Genomic DNA, 19158 nt, shown 5'->3' with positions numbered 1-19158 from the left:
GCTTAAGTGGTATAAAAATCCATTCTTATGGTAAAAATGAAAAAAAATCTGAACTGACCTGGGGTTTGGAGCCAGCTGGGGAACTTGCTCAGGCCCAGTTTGAAATACAGATATCTCTGCGTAGGCAGTCAGAGGAAAGGGCTGGCTTTCAGAGTTGCTGTGCCCTTTTGCAGTGAGTGATTTCACTGGAATTTTGGAAATGAATTGTAATAGTGGAAGCAGAGCTGGATTTTTAAAAAACCACTGCAATCAAAGTGCTTGTGGTGAGCACAGTGCAGGTTTCATCCATTACTGACCTCAGTACGAGGGGATTTCTATCTGTGATGTCAATCTTCCTCCTGACTTTGTCTGTAGGCTCCTGACAGTGCAAAGGGCTCACTTGGACTTGAGATCTATTTTTGTGGTAGTTTAAAAGCAGAAACACCTATGTGAGGAACAATAATTTGTAAGTAACTGATAACAACTTGCATGTTCTTTCTCCTTCTTTGCTATGCATCACTTATTTATGGAATCACAGGACATGTGCACATGTGTGTATACATACAGAAATATACTTGTGCACATGTATCACGTGTATTATTTAATTTACATTGATGAATAGGTTTCTCTGGGAAATACAGTAGATAACCTTTCTGGTGGTGACCTTGTAATGTTGAGGGTGTTATTCACTCAAAGTAGTATTTTTCAGTTTAAGATACCATCTGAGCTGAAGTCCACTATTGTTCCAAAGTTTGACAGCCCAGACTTTCCAGAAACAGCAGCAGTGACGAAACCACAGATCACTGCTGTGTTGGCTGTGGCTGTGAGTCATGCAGAAGACACAAGTACCAAAGATCCCTTCTGCCTCTTCATCTCTTCCATCAGCTGCCTCCTTCCTGGCTGATGACTTTCCTGCCTCTCTGAGAGCTGATGTGATGAGTTTTCCATGAAACCACAAAACAGATATGTAAATGCAGCACCTGACTTGAAAGTCAAAGTAGAGTTCAGTGATCTTTGATAAATAATCAATGCTGGAAGGGCAAGAAGAACATCTGATACAACTGCTGGTACTGTGTACTTCTCATTCTTTTTTTAAGGGGTAGAAGGACAAACCACAGCAAGCAAATAGCCCTGGGGAAGTGTATTAGGATAAAACCTGAAAATGTTATTTTGGCAAGAAAGCACTTAATTGCCTCATGTCTCTATGTACTTTTTGAGTAAAATCCATCCAGTCATGTATTTGTCTTCACATTTGCAATCAGTATCCTCAAAGCATTGGAATTCCTTGTATCATAAACTTGTGCAAAACCTGGTGTCTCTTGGACAAGGTGATAAGTCTGCTTCAGAAAACCAAGTTTAAATAAGGCAGAGGAGAGTGTGTACCTTGGGAAAAATAATGGAGCAGAGCCGTCAGGAGGCACAGGGTCGCTTCCCTGCTGCAATGTGTTACGTGGAGTGTGCAAACAGAAATACCATCTGTCAGCTGCTCCTCATGAAGCACTTGTGCAGTGGCCATCCTGTCTCCTCTTCCGTGCTTCCTCCTGAAGTTCAGCTGCTGAATGGTGCTGAAAATGTGTTGAGGGACCAGCATGGGATAAAACATCTATTTGAGCAAGACTGTATCCTGCTGTGAGACTAATCCAAAGTAGACTGATGTTATTCTTGATGCACTACAGTGTTTTATCAAGCACTTAGTTAACAGAGCTGTATTTTTTCCTCTAGTTTAACACTTCATATATGCAGATTTTTGATTTTAACAAACACGTTGCTTTGCTGTTTAGGAGAGCTCTGGTTTGAAGCAGTGGTGTGCTATAGAAAAATCTATGTGTGTGAGAATCTCCTTTGAAAGTAGGCTTGTTATTCAGTTAGGGAAAAGGCCAATGCTTCTTGAGCAATCCAGCTTGCTCCTGAATGCTGTGAGTCATTCTGAATGCTCGACTAGAGAAGCAGAACTGCCCTGGTAAGGACAGAAACATTGGAAATGGAGAAACAACATGGGCATACCACAGCAGGAGCTCTGCAAAATGCTGGTGACCTGGTGGAGGCACAGCCTCCAAACAGAATGGCAGTGGGAGCCCAGAGGGACTTGGGCCAGGGCCACATTTTTTTCCCACTTCCCTTTTTCCTGTATTTCTATAGACTGTATATCTTTATTCCTGCTGGTACCATGATGGTTATTTATTTTATTTTTATTTTTTGAAAGCAAAATAATAATCTGGTTCAATCTGCAGTCTTGGGTTGAGATTTTTTTTAAAAATTTGAATAAGATGAAGACTTCAATGAGAAGCAATGTGAAGCTGCCTTATTATGGAACATTTGCATGCACACATGCACTGATACCCAAGCCAAAACATGTATTTCCTCTGGAAATCACCTTCCTCTTTTGTATGCAAATTACTGTCTTGTTAGGTGTCTAAGGCTATATAGTCAGTTTTACTCTTATTTCCCCCTGGAATTAGATACTCAAGGCAGAAAGCAGAGCTTGAACTTGTTGAAGCTTTGCAGCTGACTGATAGTCCATACTCTTGGGACTGTCCAGGCTGTAAGACTGGCCTGATGTTGCACCTTAAGGGGACCTGCAGTGATCTGGGGACCCCATTTATATCCGATACCCCACAGCCAGAGCTTTGTTACAGTATGGATGTGTTCCCTGGGCATCAGCTACTGAGAAACTCAGCAAAGGGGCACTCCAGACAGCCTCAGTACAGTTATGCAGACAGCTACAAAACTTAGCAAGGGGGAAGTGTTGCTGTGTGGTGAAGGCAGACAGATGGGTGTGAAAGCAGACAGAAGGGGAAGTGAGAGATCTGCAATCGCTCTCTCAACGCTTTCTCCACTAGAGTTGGGCACCCAGGTGCATGTTGCACAAACAAAGCTATTTTTTTAATTTGAAAAAGCCCCTCACATATGTATATTGAAGTATTTCATGTGTACTGATGTATGCAATAATAGTTTTGGAAATAGTGAATTGAAATTATCACTTGAGGACATTTTCTTTTTAAACTACGGCAATATTCTGTGTGGTGTTACTGTCTGGTTTCTCCTCCTATTAACTTAGCTATTGTGTGTGGCTTTGGGCTTTGCATTTCAGTAGATAGAATAGGTTTTATCTATGAAACGAAGGTGATAGGGTTATAAATATAACACTTTTGTTTCTGTGTTCTCAAAGATCAGTCATTAAGAGAGCTCCCTGTAAATGGTAAAAGAGTTTCGCATCAAAGAATCAGAAAACATCACACTGTAATGAGTCCGCAGTGTGCCTGTTGCTAATGAGTTGACAGCAAAGTTGAATGCAGTTTTCATTTACTGCCTCATTAATTGATTTTAGTTTACAGTGCTGTAGCTAGGTCTCGTTAATTTTGTATTTTTGTTTAATTAAATAGCAAGACCTGTGAATATGCTGCATGCCCTCAGTGATGCAGGCTCCCTAGACAGTGAAACTCCAGCATATGAAGAGTGTGCTGGGTGGAGCTTCTTCTGGGTAAAACCAGCTCAGTCTGAAAGTGGGCAAGGAAGTTATACCAGTCTTAATGGACAAAAATACATGTAGTTAAAATGCCTTTTAGATATTCTTACTCCTGGTCTCCCATAAATTTCAGAAAAAAATGTATTCCTTATATTTCCTGGTTTTACTTTAAGTGTTAATATGAGAATTTTAACTATATTGTGACTTATGTTTTCCTGTTCATACAATCATCTTTGTTTATACTATTTTGTTTGCCTCAGAAAGTATTTCATGGAAGACTTTGGAGTGTGACATCTGTTAACAGGTGCCGCTTGTGGCAGGAATGAAGGAAGGTAGTTCCAAATGGAGCTAAGGGACCAAGACACTTAATGTTTATGATACATTTGTATATGCAGTGAGTGGGGACATCTTCCCAGAGCTGGTAATACCTGCTGCTGGCACCCCCTGAGCAGAAGGCTGTGCTGTTTCATCTGCTGTCAGCAACAAGCATCGTAGTGTTTCATGGAGGTGATTTTGTATGTTCTGATGAAATCCCTGTGCACCCTCTCTTTGCCTTCCTGTGATGACACAGCTCTCGCTGGCACGCACCACTGACAAGTTGGTATAGAGCCCAGACTCCACATCAGCTGGTGCAAATACTGATTTTGTGAAACATTTGTTACCTGTTGCTTCAGGTGACTTTTTCCTGTCTGTTTGTAAGGATTCCTCTGTGAGAAGACTGTAGTGTTTCCACTTGTCTCGACTTCCCAATAATTATAAATGGTTCTGTTCATAATGAAGGTTCCAGGTAATAGCAATGAAAACTGCATAACAAAATTGATGTTTTTTGTGTACAGGGATATCTTTAGGGCTATTTAAATTAGGGGTCTGACATATTTGGTTGAAACTACTATGGAAAATTATGCCCCATGTTGGACCCAATGACCTGTCAGGGGATAAGGACCTTACTTGAGGTATTCTGTGTTTAAAATACCTAAGTTGTGTCAGTTGTTTACTCTGGAATTGGGGGCCCCATTATGCCATAACTGGAGAATATTTCTAAGTAGATGTTATCTCTGATTTACAGTGGTGGAGAGCTTGTACCTAATACAATTCCTTGGATGCTGCTCTGAAAATCTATCCCTGGACAGCCATCCCAGCATAATTTCACAGAGGAGTGCCTGCTGACTGAGTTTGAAATGGTACTAGGAGGAGCTGTAATTTCTAAAAATGAATAAGAGCTCTCAGAGGAAAGGGATGGTTTTTCCATGCCAGGTGTCAGCAGACCAAAGGGAGGGGAATAAGCTGTGTCTTCAACCCAGCCCCAGAAATGTTTTGAGGGTTGCAGGGGATGTTTTTGTCTTCAGGTGTTACTAGAAGTATGCACAGCTAAAATTCCCCACCTGCTCTCTCAAGGTAGTGAAGTTGTAATAAAAACTTTCAATGCCTATCACTGAGATTTTCTGACATCTCTTTGCCTGTAGCAAACACATCTTTGGACAGGACTCTCTCTGTGCCTTAGCACCAGCAGCCTGGCACAGTGCAGCCATGGGGTGGGAGTGGGATGTTTTCTCTGTATTTTTTCCCTGGGATGCTATGGGAAAAGGGCTCAGAACAGGAACTGGGTATGCATCCCACAAACTGAGGGATTTTCTGTCCACACCCCCTTTGGCTTCAGCCAAGAAGCCTGGGTAGTGAGTTCACCTGCCTCACACCTGCAGCTCCCTAGCTCTTCACTAAACTTTGCTTTTAAGTCTTGATTTTTCCCTGCAGAACAGTGGGGTTAGTATATGTGATAAGTACAAAAAAGAGAGCAAAAAACCCTAAAGCTGTTATCAAATGCTTCAGTTAATAAAGGGATCTATGATGTTGGCTTTTGGGATAATCTCACCTCAATCTCACTTTGGAAATCAGCTGCTCAGATATTTACAGTGAAAAATTATGTTTAACCCAGGCCAAAAAGAAGTGTTAGCCTGTCAGAAGTATGGTAGCAGTTTTAATCCCATGTTTGTTCTTACTTTTTAGGGTGCCGTCTTTCTGCCTGGCAACAGGGTAATTGAACATCCCTGCAATGAAGAAAGTCCAGGAAAGTTCCTTTTTGAAGTTGTTATCAGCTGCTCAGATATTTACAGTGAAAAATTATGTTTAACCCAGGCCAAAAAGAAGTGTTAGCCTGTCAGAAGTATGGTAGCAGTTTTAATCCCATGTTTGTTCTTACTTTTTAGGGTGCCATCTTTCTGCCTGGCAACAGGGTAATTGAACATCCCTGCAATGAAGAAAGTCCAGGAAAGTTCCTTTTTGAAGTTGTTCCAGGTAGGATATTCTACTCCATATCAAAAGCCTTTGCAGTTTGTCCTCGGTGACAAATGGCCACATCTGTTCTGCCAGAACAGAAGCTGAAGGTGATTAATGATTCAATTTAAGGGAAAAAAAAGGGCTTAATTTGTTAATATGTTGGTTCATAAATTTTTCATTCACCCCCAGGCAGCATAGGAAAAGGATGTGTATTTTATTTGTCACTGTAAAGCAGAATCCTTCAGGGCAAGGAAGTGCCAGGTCCTGCTCTTGGATCACAACAGCCCCATGTGGTGATGTGGGTTGGCAGCAGAGTGGCCGGAAAACTTACCAGCAGAAAAGGACCTGGGGGTGCTTAACAACAGCTGAACATGAGCCAGCTGTGCCAGGTGGCCAAGAAGGCCAGTGGCATCCTGGCCTGGATCAGCAGCAGCAGTGTGGCCAGCAGGAGCAGGACAGGGATTGTCCCCCTACACTGGGCACTGGTGAGGCTGCACCTCGAGTGCTGGGTCCTGTTCTGGGCACTAAAGAAAGTCACTGAGGAGCTGGAGCGAGCCCAGAGAAGGGCAGTAGAGCTGGGGAAGGGTCTGGAACATAGATCTGAGGAACAGTTGAGGGAGCTGGGAGTGGTTTAGCCAGGAGAAAAGGAAGCTGGGTAGGGACCTTATTGCCGGTAACAAGTGATAGGATGAGAGGAAATGACTTCAGCTTGCACCAGAAGAGATTTAGATTAGATATTAGGAAAAATTGCTTCACTGAAAGGATTGTCAAGCATTGGGACAGGCTTGAGGAAGGAAAAGTAGGGCAGTCAACCATACCTGGAGTTATTTCAAAGATGTATAGACGTGATGCTTGGGGGCATGGTTCAGTGGTGGATGTTGCAGTGTTGGGTTAACAACTGGACTTGATTTAAAGCTTGTTTTCCAAACTAAACAATTCTGTTTCCACATTCAGTCAGCCCAGTGTATTTGTTAATTCCTGTATTACTTTTCAAATTACCTCCTATCATGGCTGTTTGAAAGGGCAAATAGATGGTAACGTCTGTTTTTCTTGGTTTTAAACTGTCTTAGTATCAGGGCACAAATGCAATTGTGTTCACTGATGTACCAAGTTATAATATGATGTAAAAGTGTAAGGAATATGAAACAGACTTTAAAGCTTGATTATGAAAGCCATGGGCTGTAAGGGATTATTAGGCGAAGACAGCCAGTGTAGTATCTCTGAGGTTTAACACTCACCCCAATCTTGAATCAGTCAGATTTGAAAAGTTTCCCACTGTCTCTCTTCAAAGTCTCTTTTTTATATGTTCAAAGTATTGAAAGAAGCCTATTTATTAATTAACATTGCAGGTTTGGAGTAGACTAAAATCTTGTTTCTGTTGGAAATTAAGGGTATTCTCCATATATCCTGATTCATATGACACCTTAATCTGTCTGATAATGCTGACCCTGGGGATGCGAACTCTTCATGCCCAAGTTAAGAGTGCAGTGGCTCTTGTGATTTCCCAACATGTCTGTTACACCACCTTCCTATGGAGTCAAGTTAAAAAGTAATTTGTAGTTACTTTTGAGCTGTGTTCAGTATTTGTCTGGAGCATCCCTGAGATTCAGGTAGGCTTTTTTTGTTTTGCTTGTTTTCAGTTCTGAGAATAGGGTTTGAATGTGTTTTAGGATAGCACCAGTGTATTTATTTCCCCCTGCTCCTTGCTAAGCATGTGGCCATAGAGAGTTCCCACTGGACATATGCCAAGGATTCACGACCAAAGAAAAGTTTTTTGGAAAATCAGGACGTTTCATGCCATAGCATTGGTCTTTAGGGGATGAAATTAAAATTAAGACTAAGACTGACTTTGGAGGAGGCATCACAGTGCAGATGTGTAGTAGTGAAGTAGAAGTGCCAACTGTATTTTATGCAAAGATGAAGTGAGCGTTGCCACTGTTGTCATGTCACTGTTGCTTCTCAAGGCAAGAATTTGTCAACCTTCTGTAATGGAGCTGTTTGTCATCTGTATCCTCTTAGTGACTCAGTATAAAAGTCAATTTTATAGGCTTTCAGCAACACAACTGAGCTCATTGAGTGGAACACAAAAATGTGTTGTAGCTAAGGTTCTGTTTAGCCTTTGTTAGCTTTCATATGAGAAATCAGCTATGTAGCAACAGGATCTATTTGCACATTTTAAAAAGTTTTGTCAACTGAGCATTGTGTTCAATGTATATGGTGCCGAAGCTCATGCTGCTCTCGCATTTTTTTCCCCTGTATTAAAAGTTGAAGCAATTTTAGTTACAATCCCAAAAGCAAAAGTGACAAGTCCTCTTTTTGTCTCTCGTGTCTGTGGGCGGCCTGAAAACTTGTGTGCGTGTGTTTGTTTATTGGTAATACATGCAAATTATTTTGGGAATGTACGTGGGAGTAGGTTTATACTATGAAACTAATAGTCTGTATGCTGCCATCTCTGAAGATGAATGAAAAAAATGTGTGTGGAGACAAGTATCTTGCAGTTTTGGTGCTGTAATTAAAATACAGATGCCTTCAATTTGCATTTTGAAAACATTCTGTTCATTCCCTAAGTCATTAGATGATTTAATACTTAAAATTTTTCCTTTTTTTAAAATTTGGTGTGCTGACAAAGTTAATTTACAGGAGAGAAACTCTTTCCTGTACAGCACAAGGCCCATGTCACACTTCTCTGTGTGGGAGTTTTCTGAGCTGGAGTCAGTGACTGTGAAATGATTAGTGATGCCTGTGCCTATTAACAGCTTCTCTTGCACTCAGAGGAATGTTTAATAGTCAACAAAAATCAGAAGAGGGTTTAAATGAATACCTTTTTAGTGGGAAATGTGCACACATGGTCAAGTTGTGTGATTAGTTTTGAGCTATTGCATTATATTTGCTAATGGTTCTGAGCTTTATAGAGTGTATAAACCCTCATTCTGTGCATTGGTTGCATTCTAAAGGAAATCTGAGGTTTTCCTTTTGGTGTGCAGGTGTAATGGGGGAAGGCACCTGTGTTACCAGGGAACTGAAGCAAGTGGCCTTGCTGTGTCTCAGTGGATTAGAGGACACCTGTAGGTGCAGGACAGGGGCACAACTGGGGTTTGCATGTGTGGTGGTTTGCAGACAGGATTCCTGCACCTCACTGGCACCAGGAGGAGCCAAGCACAGAGATGTGAGAAGCTCAGACTCATCCCCTGTTTCTCACACAAGGCTCAGGTATCCTTTTTAGAGTTCCCTGGGTTCTCCAGGGGTTGCAGTCTGAAGGCATTTTGAGCAAGTGCAGCATGAGAAGCCTTGCAGCAGGGGCCCGTGGCTTTCTCAGGGATGTCTGGATGCTTGTAGGAGCTCCAAGGACTTGAATCCTCATTCCCTGATGCTCTCAGGAAGCACTGCCAGCTCAGAATGATCTGAGACTATGTAGGCAATTGGTGTAAAAGAAATGATGGTTATTGAAGGGACAAAGGAATGTGCTTCATCACTGACTGGACTCTGATCCTGGAAACTAAGCTGCTCATACTGCTACCCTACCAGCTGCTGTTACTTGAAATCCCTGTGATATCCTTCTGATGTCCTTCTCTGAGTCTGAAAAATCATTTTGCAGCTTGGCCTCAGGTGGAAAGCCAAACCATCACTCCAGTGATACTTCACCATTTGGATGTTACCAATCACGTCTTCCTTTGTCCTTGTCCTGTATTAATGCAGATCTTATGAAAAATTAGCACAGAGGACAAGGTTACTTTCAGGACCCTGTTCACTAGCAGATGACCTGTTTGCATGCTCTGATCTAAAGCATAAGTTCCCTTAGAGACACAACTATCCTAAAGAGTTCTCTGAGTTTTGCAGTTGCATATTTATTTAGTACTGTTTAAACTAGAAGATAGCTTTCCAAATACTGATCTTCAATATTTTTGTGGAATCTTTTGCTTGTAAACTTCGTGCATCTGTGTTGCGTTTTTTACCATTCACAAAGTATCATAGTCCAGCATGTGCATCTGTGTGGATGAATTTGCACTTTGGTCATGCTGAAGTACCAAAGTCAGTTCATCCCACTAAAAACATTCTCTATGCAGCCCCAATTATGTGTCTGCAGCTTAAGTCAAAGTTTTGCACTTAAAGATTATTCAGACTGTTAGGAAAGAACTGTAATAATTCAGCAAAGTCACTTGAAGTCTCTGCTGATGCTTTGTTCTGCATTTGTGTGTCTGCTGATCTCTTGTGCCTGTGGATCCTGGACTATATCCCTTCCTCTTAGGCAACATGAGATTTTTGTCTTGAGTCATTGATGGTGGAGACTGCAGAAGGCAAGAATTCCCTTCAGCACTGTCCACTTTTGTTAAAGGTCAGTTTGTCAGGCTCTTAATTAAAATCTCTGTGAGGAAGTGAAATACTAAATTCCCAGAACTTTTAAATACTTAATGTTTTTTTCCATTAGTCAGAGGAAAAGTGGCATCCAAAGGCCTTTTTCTTGGTTTCTTAATGTATTTAATTGCATTCTGTATGGGAAATTACATTTCTTGCAGGTTAACTATTCTGGTAGGGAGTATGAGATGGGTTTGAAGATTGGGGTTTTTTTAATCTTCCTTTATGTGAAAGGTTGGATAATAAATGATTTTGCTGCAGTAGGTTTTCACTCCTTTCAGTCAGCTGAGATTTGCATAGGAGGATCTGTGCCCCATGGCTAAGAATCCAGTGGGCTCTGTTCTGCGTGTGTGTGTCACATTGATCTCCCTGTCAGTAAACAGCCCCTTTAGCCTCCACAAAGGTGTTGTGAGGTGTGAGAAAATAAATGACTGCCAGTTTTTTGTGAAGTTACCGAAATGTTTTGAGTTCCCTGTTGCTCTACAGTGTTTAGCAGATTCAGCCCTTTGATACTTACACCATGAGTTCTCACACATCTGAAATGGGAAGGCCACACTGGGTGCTAATTTTTGCCACCTACTGGTTCACAGTGGTTTTACTTAAGGTCCATGAAGGGCTGAAAAATGTGGATTTGGTAAGTTTGCTGCATTTTTTCCCTAAGGGACACAAGTAAGACAAAACAGGAATTGCAGATACATCTATTTCAGCTAAAAAAGCAATTTTCTTTGTAGTGCTCCTTAGCAGATTAGATACCAGGTGCTTACTGTAGCTTCTAGTTCAATACCCTTCTCCTGTGATATCAGTACTTTTTAGTCCTTTTAAGTCCTATTGACAGCCAGACCTCTGTGGGATGGGAAAGGTTGGACTTTAGAGTGAGACATCAAGCAGGGCAGACGATTAACTGCCACGTTTGACTGTGGCTGGTATGATGCAGCATCATGTCTCAGGGATAGAAATGTTTTAGAAGGTTTTGAGCCTGTTGTTTTGAAATAGAACTGTGTGTTTTCTGTAAAGATGTAGCCTTGTAAGAAATAAGGGGCAAGAGTTCCCTGCCTTGTCTTCTCAGGAGTAATTACCATGTTCTAAAGTGAGGATACACCCACACATACAGCAAATAGCTTTCCTTGAAGGCTTAGCAGAGTATTGGCAACACAATGCAATAAGCAAATTCTCTTCTGTTGACTTCAGGGAAAAAATTGTTTGTTTATTAAGAAGCTTCCTGCCCTGGTGCAAGAAAAGCACTTTCTACAGCGCACGTGTGCGCACACCTGAGCACCGAGGGTGCTCTCTCTGCCTTTGCTGTCAGGCAGATTCTCTGTGTTCCCTTTGCCATCAGCACAGCTAGCACAATTTATTCCCTTTTCTTCACAATATCAAACCCCAAACCGAGGTGTTAAACCATTCAGCTGCTCTTTCTCCTTCCTGGTGCTGAATTCCTGACTCCTGGTATGATGCAGATTTAGTTGGTGCTGCCAGGAAGATGAATGCCTCCCCCTGTACGTGCTGACAGCCAGCAGTGCCTCTTCATTAGTCGTCAGGAGCACAGCACCTCAAGGGCATTGCTGATAGCACCGACTGAGCTAATTGTACCTCTGATATCTTGTGGAGGGAGCAGACAGGCTGTTTAATCAAATGGGCACCAGCCTCGCTGCACAGATAACTCCGTGTTAATGCGTACTGCGCTAAAGCCGCTTTGAGCACCGCTCATTCCTTGTCGCAGATCTCCCGAAATCATTCCCATCCTTATTAAGGGTGATACATTTCTCAAAAATGTCTCTGGTAGAGAGCCGCCTCTCTGCACTTGAGCACATTGGCATGCACTGCCTCGTTCTCATGCTTTGAAAGGTGATTCAGAACTGATTTTCTTTTTTTTTGAGTCTTAGAGGTGCATGGAGTCAGCGAGCCAGGGAAAAGAAGCTGGCTGAAGCCTTGCTGCATGTTTTTCACAAGGTTACTAGGAAGGAATGCTTTTCCATCTTGAGCAGCAGCTCTCGTGATGCAGAATTAGTTGATGTGCCTGTAGCAGTTTTGTCTCCTTAGCAGAATTCGGAAAAACAAAACCTCAGCCATCCTCAAGCCTTACATCCCTGTGAAATGAGATGGTGGGTCATGCCACTGAGCTGTTGTGCTGCCACCATAAAATCTGCTCATTTCTGTATAAGTCAATGCATGCAATATCCCTTTTTACCTATGTTTTTGTGCTTTTCTTATCATAGCTACTGAGTAACAACTGGATGGAGACACCAAGTTTAAGAAACTTTCTTTTTGTTCCAGTGCCTCCTTCTGTGATATTGGACCAAGTCCTACCTTTCTGTGTACATATTTAATTGAGGTGATACCTGCAGTACAAGCCTTGCATATTAATAGTGTCAGTCTGAATTAATGATAACCTATATATGAGGGGTTTGGGGGAGAGAGGGAAGGCTGAGATTGTGACATTTCCAGAGTGACATGAGTAGTTTTGCCTCCTCTCCTTCATTTGGAAGATTCATTCATGGTACTGCTTCTGATTAAAGACTGAGATTGGTGTCACTCATATTTGGGCTACTAAAGACTTTCCAGAAAACGTCCTGTTTATCATGCAGGGGGAGATGGGGCACCCTTTCCCATTCAGAGGATTAGGTTGCTTTTCTGGTAGGACTCAAGTACTGGTATGTAGCAAAGAGCCTGAAATAACTGTTTTACACATAATTTCTTTAAATATGAAAACATTAATTCATAGGCTTTTTCAGCCCAGAATCATCTGATAGTAGAAGTTTAGGACTCCTTTCAGAGTGAAGGAATTAAATCTAGATGCAAGAACTATTTAAAAGAAAAATAAACGAGCCTCCTGAATATTTTCTCTGAGGAATGCAGCATGTGCAGAATAAACACATTTCTCCTTGCTCAAATGGCTTGGATGTGTAAATTTTTATTTAGTGGAACATCACAAGTTTTTGTATATAAAACCCATTATCTTGAATCCCTTCCATCTTGGTGAATGAGTGCAGACTATAGGCTAAAAGTATGTTTATATTAGAAGTGGTAATGTTCCTTGCTTTCTGAATGCTATTTCCTAGTTACAGTCTATTTTGAAAATAGGTGAGAGAGGTGACTAATTTCTGAAAACTACAGAACAATTGTACATTTAATTTTCTTTATTCTAAAGAATATTCATCTGTTCTCAGTGACATTAATATCAGGTGGCAGAAGACTGCACCGAGTCTATAAAAATTCACCCATACCCCATAAAAATACACTGTTACTCTAGTATGGTGTATGAAACTGAAGTTAAAATGTTATTTTTCACTTGTGTCTTTTAGCTTAGAAGTGGATTGCTTTTATTGATCCTGCTTAGCTGGTGGTGCATGTGATCTGAGGTGTGTTAAGTTAGCAATATTGATCATTTGTGACCCACTGCTGTCATTCTGGAGGTCATCCACTACACAGAAGAATTTGGAACATAATGCAGTGGCATCTCTGAACACTTGAGTGGCAAAAAAACCAAACTTAGTGGTCAAGTTTGTGATGAACTTCTTCCACTGTTGTTGTGGGCACACAGCATATTGGTTCTCACTGAGGGTGTAGCTGTTCATGAAAATTCCATTGAGGGATCAGGCTTATTCCTACCATATTTTAAATATTGCCAGTTGTAATCGCAGCAACAATGAGATGTCTTTTCTCTGCTTCAGCACTGCAGCCAGTACTGGATTTTGATGATCATTAATAATGTTGGAAAGTGCTTAAGTAGTGTCAGAAATGCAGAGTTCCCACAAAGTCAGGTCTGTGGGAAGTGAGAAAGGTATCTGGAGTGAGAGCTTGTTGGCTTGGACCATTTCTGATAGTGATTTGGGGACCAAATTATGTGTGTGGGAAAGCACAATGTTGTTTATTTTCACTGTTCTGTTAAAAGGTGTGAAAAAATTCCTGAACTTTGATTGTGCAGGCTCTGTGGGGCTGAAGCTAAACTGCACTCCAGAGGTGTGGCTGGAATGAGTTGGGAAGCTACAGCAGATCCTCAGTAAGGTCTGTGTCCATTAACCTTGTGTCCATGGCTGGTTTGTTTGCCGGTACAAAATCCTGTGTGTTGATACTTTCGGCATTCTGTGGGGTGCAAGTACAAACTTTGCCTCAAAAGAAGCAAAATGCATTTTTCTAAATACATTAGCTGCCTGAAGGGCATCTGTGACAGCTCATGGGGGTTTTTTGCTTGGTTGGTTGTTCGGCGGTTTTTTAGCTTCATGCAAGTCCCTCTAGTGGCAACATCAAGAACTCCAGTCAAGTAATAGATGTTCTTGTGACTGGGATACTCTGTCCAGGGCTTCAGTTTTTAGCTTCATTATTGCTTTTTGGAATATTCTTGACATATCATGAAGCACAATTTGAAACTTAGATTTCCAGACAGATCTGTGAAATGGAAAGAAAGTACTGGGGAAAAAGTGAAAAGTCAGAGGCAGTGATAGTTCAAGCTTCTTTTAGGAAAAGATGTTCCTAAATGCCCATACTGATATTTTTTGGATGGATTGTGATGATTGTTTTGCTCACAGAATTGAGGATCCATCCGTTTTAGTCAACATGCAAGGTTTTAGAAGACAATGTTTTCATTACAGCTTTTTGTATTTCGGTTGTTAAAAGACACTCTGTATTCGATTAAGTAATGAAAATAGCATTGTAGGAAGAAGCGAGACAGAAATGTGATGGAGGCAAGCTCCAAAGCATAGAAATTCAAGATGTCATTATTTGGTGGGGCATTTTCTAGTACAAATGTTTACCAGTCTTCTGTAATAATAGTAGTAATAATAGTAATAATAAAAACCAACATAAAATTCCCATGCTCATTACCATTTTCAGCAAGAACATCTGCAGCTGCAAAATGTAGCTCATTTAAGATGTGTATGTACTTCTTCTGTGATATAGCTGGTGGGATTCCAGTGTAAATGGCAGGAAAGACAGGAGGTGATTTACCTGATGCTGTCTGGAAAGCAGGTGACTGCGTCTGAAGGCAGATCTCACCTTGGTGCACCAAAGAGTTGTGCCTCTGTTGTGGGATGAGAAGGACACAAGCTTGTGAAGTTTTGTCAGCTCTGAAAATTGTGGGAAAATCCAAGTTCCGCTTGAATTGCATGATGGTTTAGCAAAGCATCCTCAAAATGCTTTACTTTGTAGTGCCTAGGTACTCTGAATAGGAGCTGGATTATTTTCCAGAAATTTGCAGACAACTCATGTTTTCTCAAGTGCTTGGGTGTTGCCTGTCTGAGCCCTCCACCCTGTGGCTATGGCAGTAAGAGGCTCCCAAGTCCCTTGCTCTCCATCCCACCCTTCTGCAGTCTCTTTTCATCTTCCCCCTTTTCCATTACTGCTGCCTGGGGAATACTGCTCCTTATTTAAAGTAAAGCATCATCTTTCTTCTTTTCCAGCCTTTTATTAAAAGGGTGGGAAAAAATGTTCAAACCCGTGGTGACTGCAAGGACCTCACTTGTTTCTCCAGCATGGGTGTAAAATTTAATGCTGAAAAGGCAGAATATCAGCCAGTTTCAGAGTTACATCATGTACTAGTACGTGGTGCTGATGTGTTATGCAGCATGTTAAAAGTGAGGTTAGGCGGATTCCTTCCCTCTGACAAGAAAGGAAAACCTTTCTGTGGAATGTGCACGTCTCTTCCTAGGCAAACATTGTCTCGTATCTTCTCATGAAGTCATAGCTTGTACTGCTATCTCTGGAGGTGGAAATCTCTGCTAATTAAACTCTGTCTCTTATAAATCTGATGGGCATAGCTTGTGAAATTGTGATATTCTGTGCTGTATTTCAAATCCCTGCTATATCCATAAATTCAGTGAGCACTTAAGTTTTATTTTCTGGAAGAAATAGCAAGGAGGAACATGTGATTGATGTGTGTTCGTGAAGAGATAGCGTCAAACTGCAAGCCCATGGCTGGCTGTCAGGTTTTAATGGAGCAGGCCTGCAATTTAGGTGGTGATTAATGAAAGCATGAAGTCAGGGAGCACTGTTTGATGGTATTGGGTTGATACCTGCTGCAGACTGAACTCCTCTGCTGTGGGAGCAGTGGGAGTACTTGGGCTGAAGCGAGCCATACCCATCAGCCAGCATTCCCACTCTGCGTGTGTCGGGAGCAGCCTGCCCTTTGTCCATGCGCTGCTGGGTCTGCTCTGCAAAGGGCTCCTTTCAGGGTGACAGTGGAAAATGTGACAACCATGTCAGCCACTCCGCTGTGTGCCAGCATGGAGGAGGAGAACACTCAGGGAAAGGTGGTTTTTGCAGCTTGCCAAGTGCAGAGCTGCAGCCTCGGGGTCTGGGGGGAAGGTGCCACATGCTACCATTTGGCACAGCGGCTGCGGGGGCACAGAGCACATCATTGTCCTCGACCTTGGCAGAAGGAGCTGGCAGTGTGCCTGCTGGGATGCTGCCTTTGGCAAGAGATGGGAGCGGGAGGGACCTGGTGGTGAAAGGGCAAACGTGGCTGTGCCTTGCGTGCCACCGTGGTCCAAGTGCTGGGGGACAGGGACAGGGTGCCAGGGCACTACATCCCTCTCATTCTGCCACAGAAGGACCAGCTGCAGCAGCAGCAAGTGGGGTCAGCACGGGCCTCCCAAACCATGGTGGGATAGCCTGTCAGTAACTGTAACCTTTCAGGCTCTTAATCTTAGACTGGCGATAACAGGAGGCTTACGCCAGCTGGTGAGCTGTCTTGGTGGAGACCTTGCTGAACTTGGATAAACATCTCCAAACCAGATTAGGTGCACCCGGGGCTGATTTCCTTTGGAAGGAAAACCTGCAGCTTCATGCCTTTCACTTTGTGTTGTGACTTACCAGGTGTGCCCCTCATTTTTTATGGACAAAGGAGAAAGCAGGAGCTTAAGGAAAAACCAAATAAACTGCCTAAACCACCCAATATATCTTTGCTCCAAGAACACAGTACTAATGGCTCAATAATGAGAAGAAAATAGTAGTGAGGTAGGAGAGTGTACTTTTAGCAGCAGGCAAGCCAAACATTAAAATCAAGGCATGCAATACAGTAATGGCTGAAGCTGAAGACAAAAAATTATGGAATTAAGCAGTGGGCTACTAAAAAGATATATGAAGGGGGGAATGTTTACATCAGAGGAACATGAAATAATTTGTGCCATACCCTTGTTATTTCCTTGCCTATTGAGAGTCAAGTTGTGGTAGAGGCTCAAGAGCAGCCCCAGTATAAAATCTGTTCCTGCAATGCACACATGCATGCCTGTGCTGTCTTTTCATTTGCAGTATTGCAGAGGAGCAGCTCTGGAACAACCAAAGAGAATTCTGGCAGGGAGGACTGCCTGCAGTTCATGATGGGCCTGGGATGCATAAAAGCACATTTAGCTTCCATCTGTTCTGGTTTGGATGATGCTGACAGAGGGGTCATAGTTTTGTCAGTGATGGATATCTGAAGTCATTACCATTTTTATCTCGTCCAAAATTTTCCCCCTTCTGTTTACTGGACATCTATTTTTCTTTTTGATATGCATTGCCAGATACACTGCAGGTGGTGATGAGCTACAGGTGTTACATGAAGGTAACCTCCCCTTGCTGTCTCTTCCTCTTTCACTACTGCATGTGGTACAGAAATGATGGAGAATGGGAGTAGTTAGGGATATGGTTTGGCACTGTTGACATAACTGTAATTTTGCCTTCCTGGAATCATATGCCTAATTACCTTCCAGTTTTTGAGATATTGTTAAAGTCTGAATGTAGCTTGAAAGTAATAAGGAGCGTAGATGTTCAACTATAATGCAATTCAAGAAATTGATTACCTGTCAAGTACTTTATTTTCTGCATACTGAAATGCGAACATTTCTCATATCAGTGCTGCCTTGTGATTAAATAAAAGCATTGAGGTATGTCTTAAATAATTCTCCTTTAATTAAAAATAAAAATCTGTTGATTATGGAAAATGGTGCTCCATACACTGAATACCTAATTATATCAGTAAGTAGTTCTTCCTGGAAAGTGGCAAGAGCCCAGCATTCTATTTTGGAAGGTTGTCATTATGACAGGAGTTAGGCCCATGGACAAGCATGTATTTCCTTCTGAGAGGTTTATCCTTTCTGTGTATCTCTAGAGACAGTCTGTAGGGACTGAAGGGTAGAATTTTGCCACAAAAGATTGCAAATCCATTTTACTGTGGTTCCATATTATTAATCCTTGTGAACTTTTGTGATACCCAACCTGCCTGTATTGAAAATGCTGTAATTACTGTCTTAACTCCAAATGCATATTTGTGATTCTCATTTAAAAACCTTGTCAAAGCTGAATTAGACTCCAGTATGCTAAAAACCTATTTTAAGAATCCCCAAAAGCTTTTTCTGTGGCAGACTTTCTAAAGCCACATAGATTTGCAGAGAAGTGGACTCTCTTAAAGAAGGTGCTCTAATAGGTGTACATGTATGTATTATTTTGTTTGTAATACAGCTTTGTCCACACATGCAGATGATGGGAGAAAAGAAACGTGAAAGTCACATCCCACTTGAAAGAGCTTTTGATCTTGTAGGACTCCTACACACTTCAGTGATAAAACCACAGTTCAGATAGGTTTGGCAGAGTGTCAGCACCGGAGCTGGGATAACTGAGATTTACATTCTCGGAGTACCATTAAGTACTGTTGGATCTGCAGCTGTTTTTTAATGCATCAGCTCTCTTTTAATTCCATGACACGTGTGACACCCCCTCAAACCATGCTGGCCATGGTTGAGTCCTCCTGTCTGAAATGCAGGCAGTAATGCAGAATACTTTTCCCAAGGTGTTCTGTGTTTTTTTCCCCTCTACAAGTGAGTTTGAGACAAGTGTAATGCTACTGAGTTATGTGAACTTGACCTTAAAAATGTACGTGGTCACCATACTTATTCCTTGATTTTTTTGATTATTCTTTGTTTTAGTATCAGTTATTATATTCTAAAGAAGATGAGTTGTACAATTCATAGTTAGCTTTACTGATCAGAAGAACTTGTCATCTCTGTAACACTAATGTGAAAATTTCTTTTTGTGAAGTGATGGGAAGATCAATATAATGTGAAGGGTGTGGCAGTTCTTTAAGTGATCACTAATTTATGTATTTAAGTGATTAA

At 41.7% G+C, this 19158-nt stretch overlaps 1 protein-coding gene across 1 annotated transcript in view; it reads left to right on the top strand.

Moving 5' to 3' along the window:
- Positions 1 to 19158, top strand: part of ARHGAP24 (Rho GTPase activating protein 24) — a 184599-nt gene that overhangs the window by 61133 nt on the left and 104308 nt on the right. Inside the window, exon 3 of the mRNA XM_033060521.2 lies at positions 5650 to 5737. Coding sequence (XP_032916412.2) covers positions 5650 to 5737 — 88 coding nt within the window. The remainder of the gene's footprint in view (positions 1 to 5649; positions 5738 to 19158) is intronic.

This window comes from Catharus ustulatus, chromosome 5, assembly GCF_009819885.2.
Source record: "Catharus ustulatus isolate bCatUst1 chromosome 5, bCatUst1.pri.v2, whole genome shotgun sequence".
NCBI classification, from domain to species: Eukaryota; Metazoa; Chordata; class Aves; order Passeriformes; family Turdidae; genus Catharus; species Catharus ustulatus.
The sequence above is the reverse complement of the archived record's forward strand: the minus strand, read 5'-3'. Positions and strand labels throughout refer to the sequence as shown.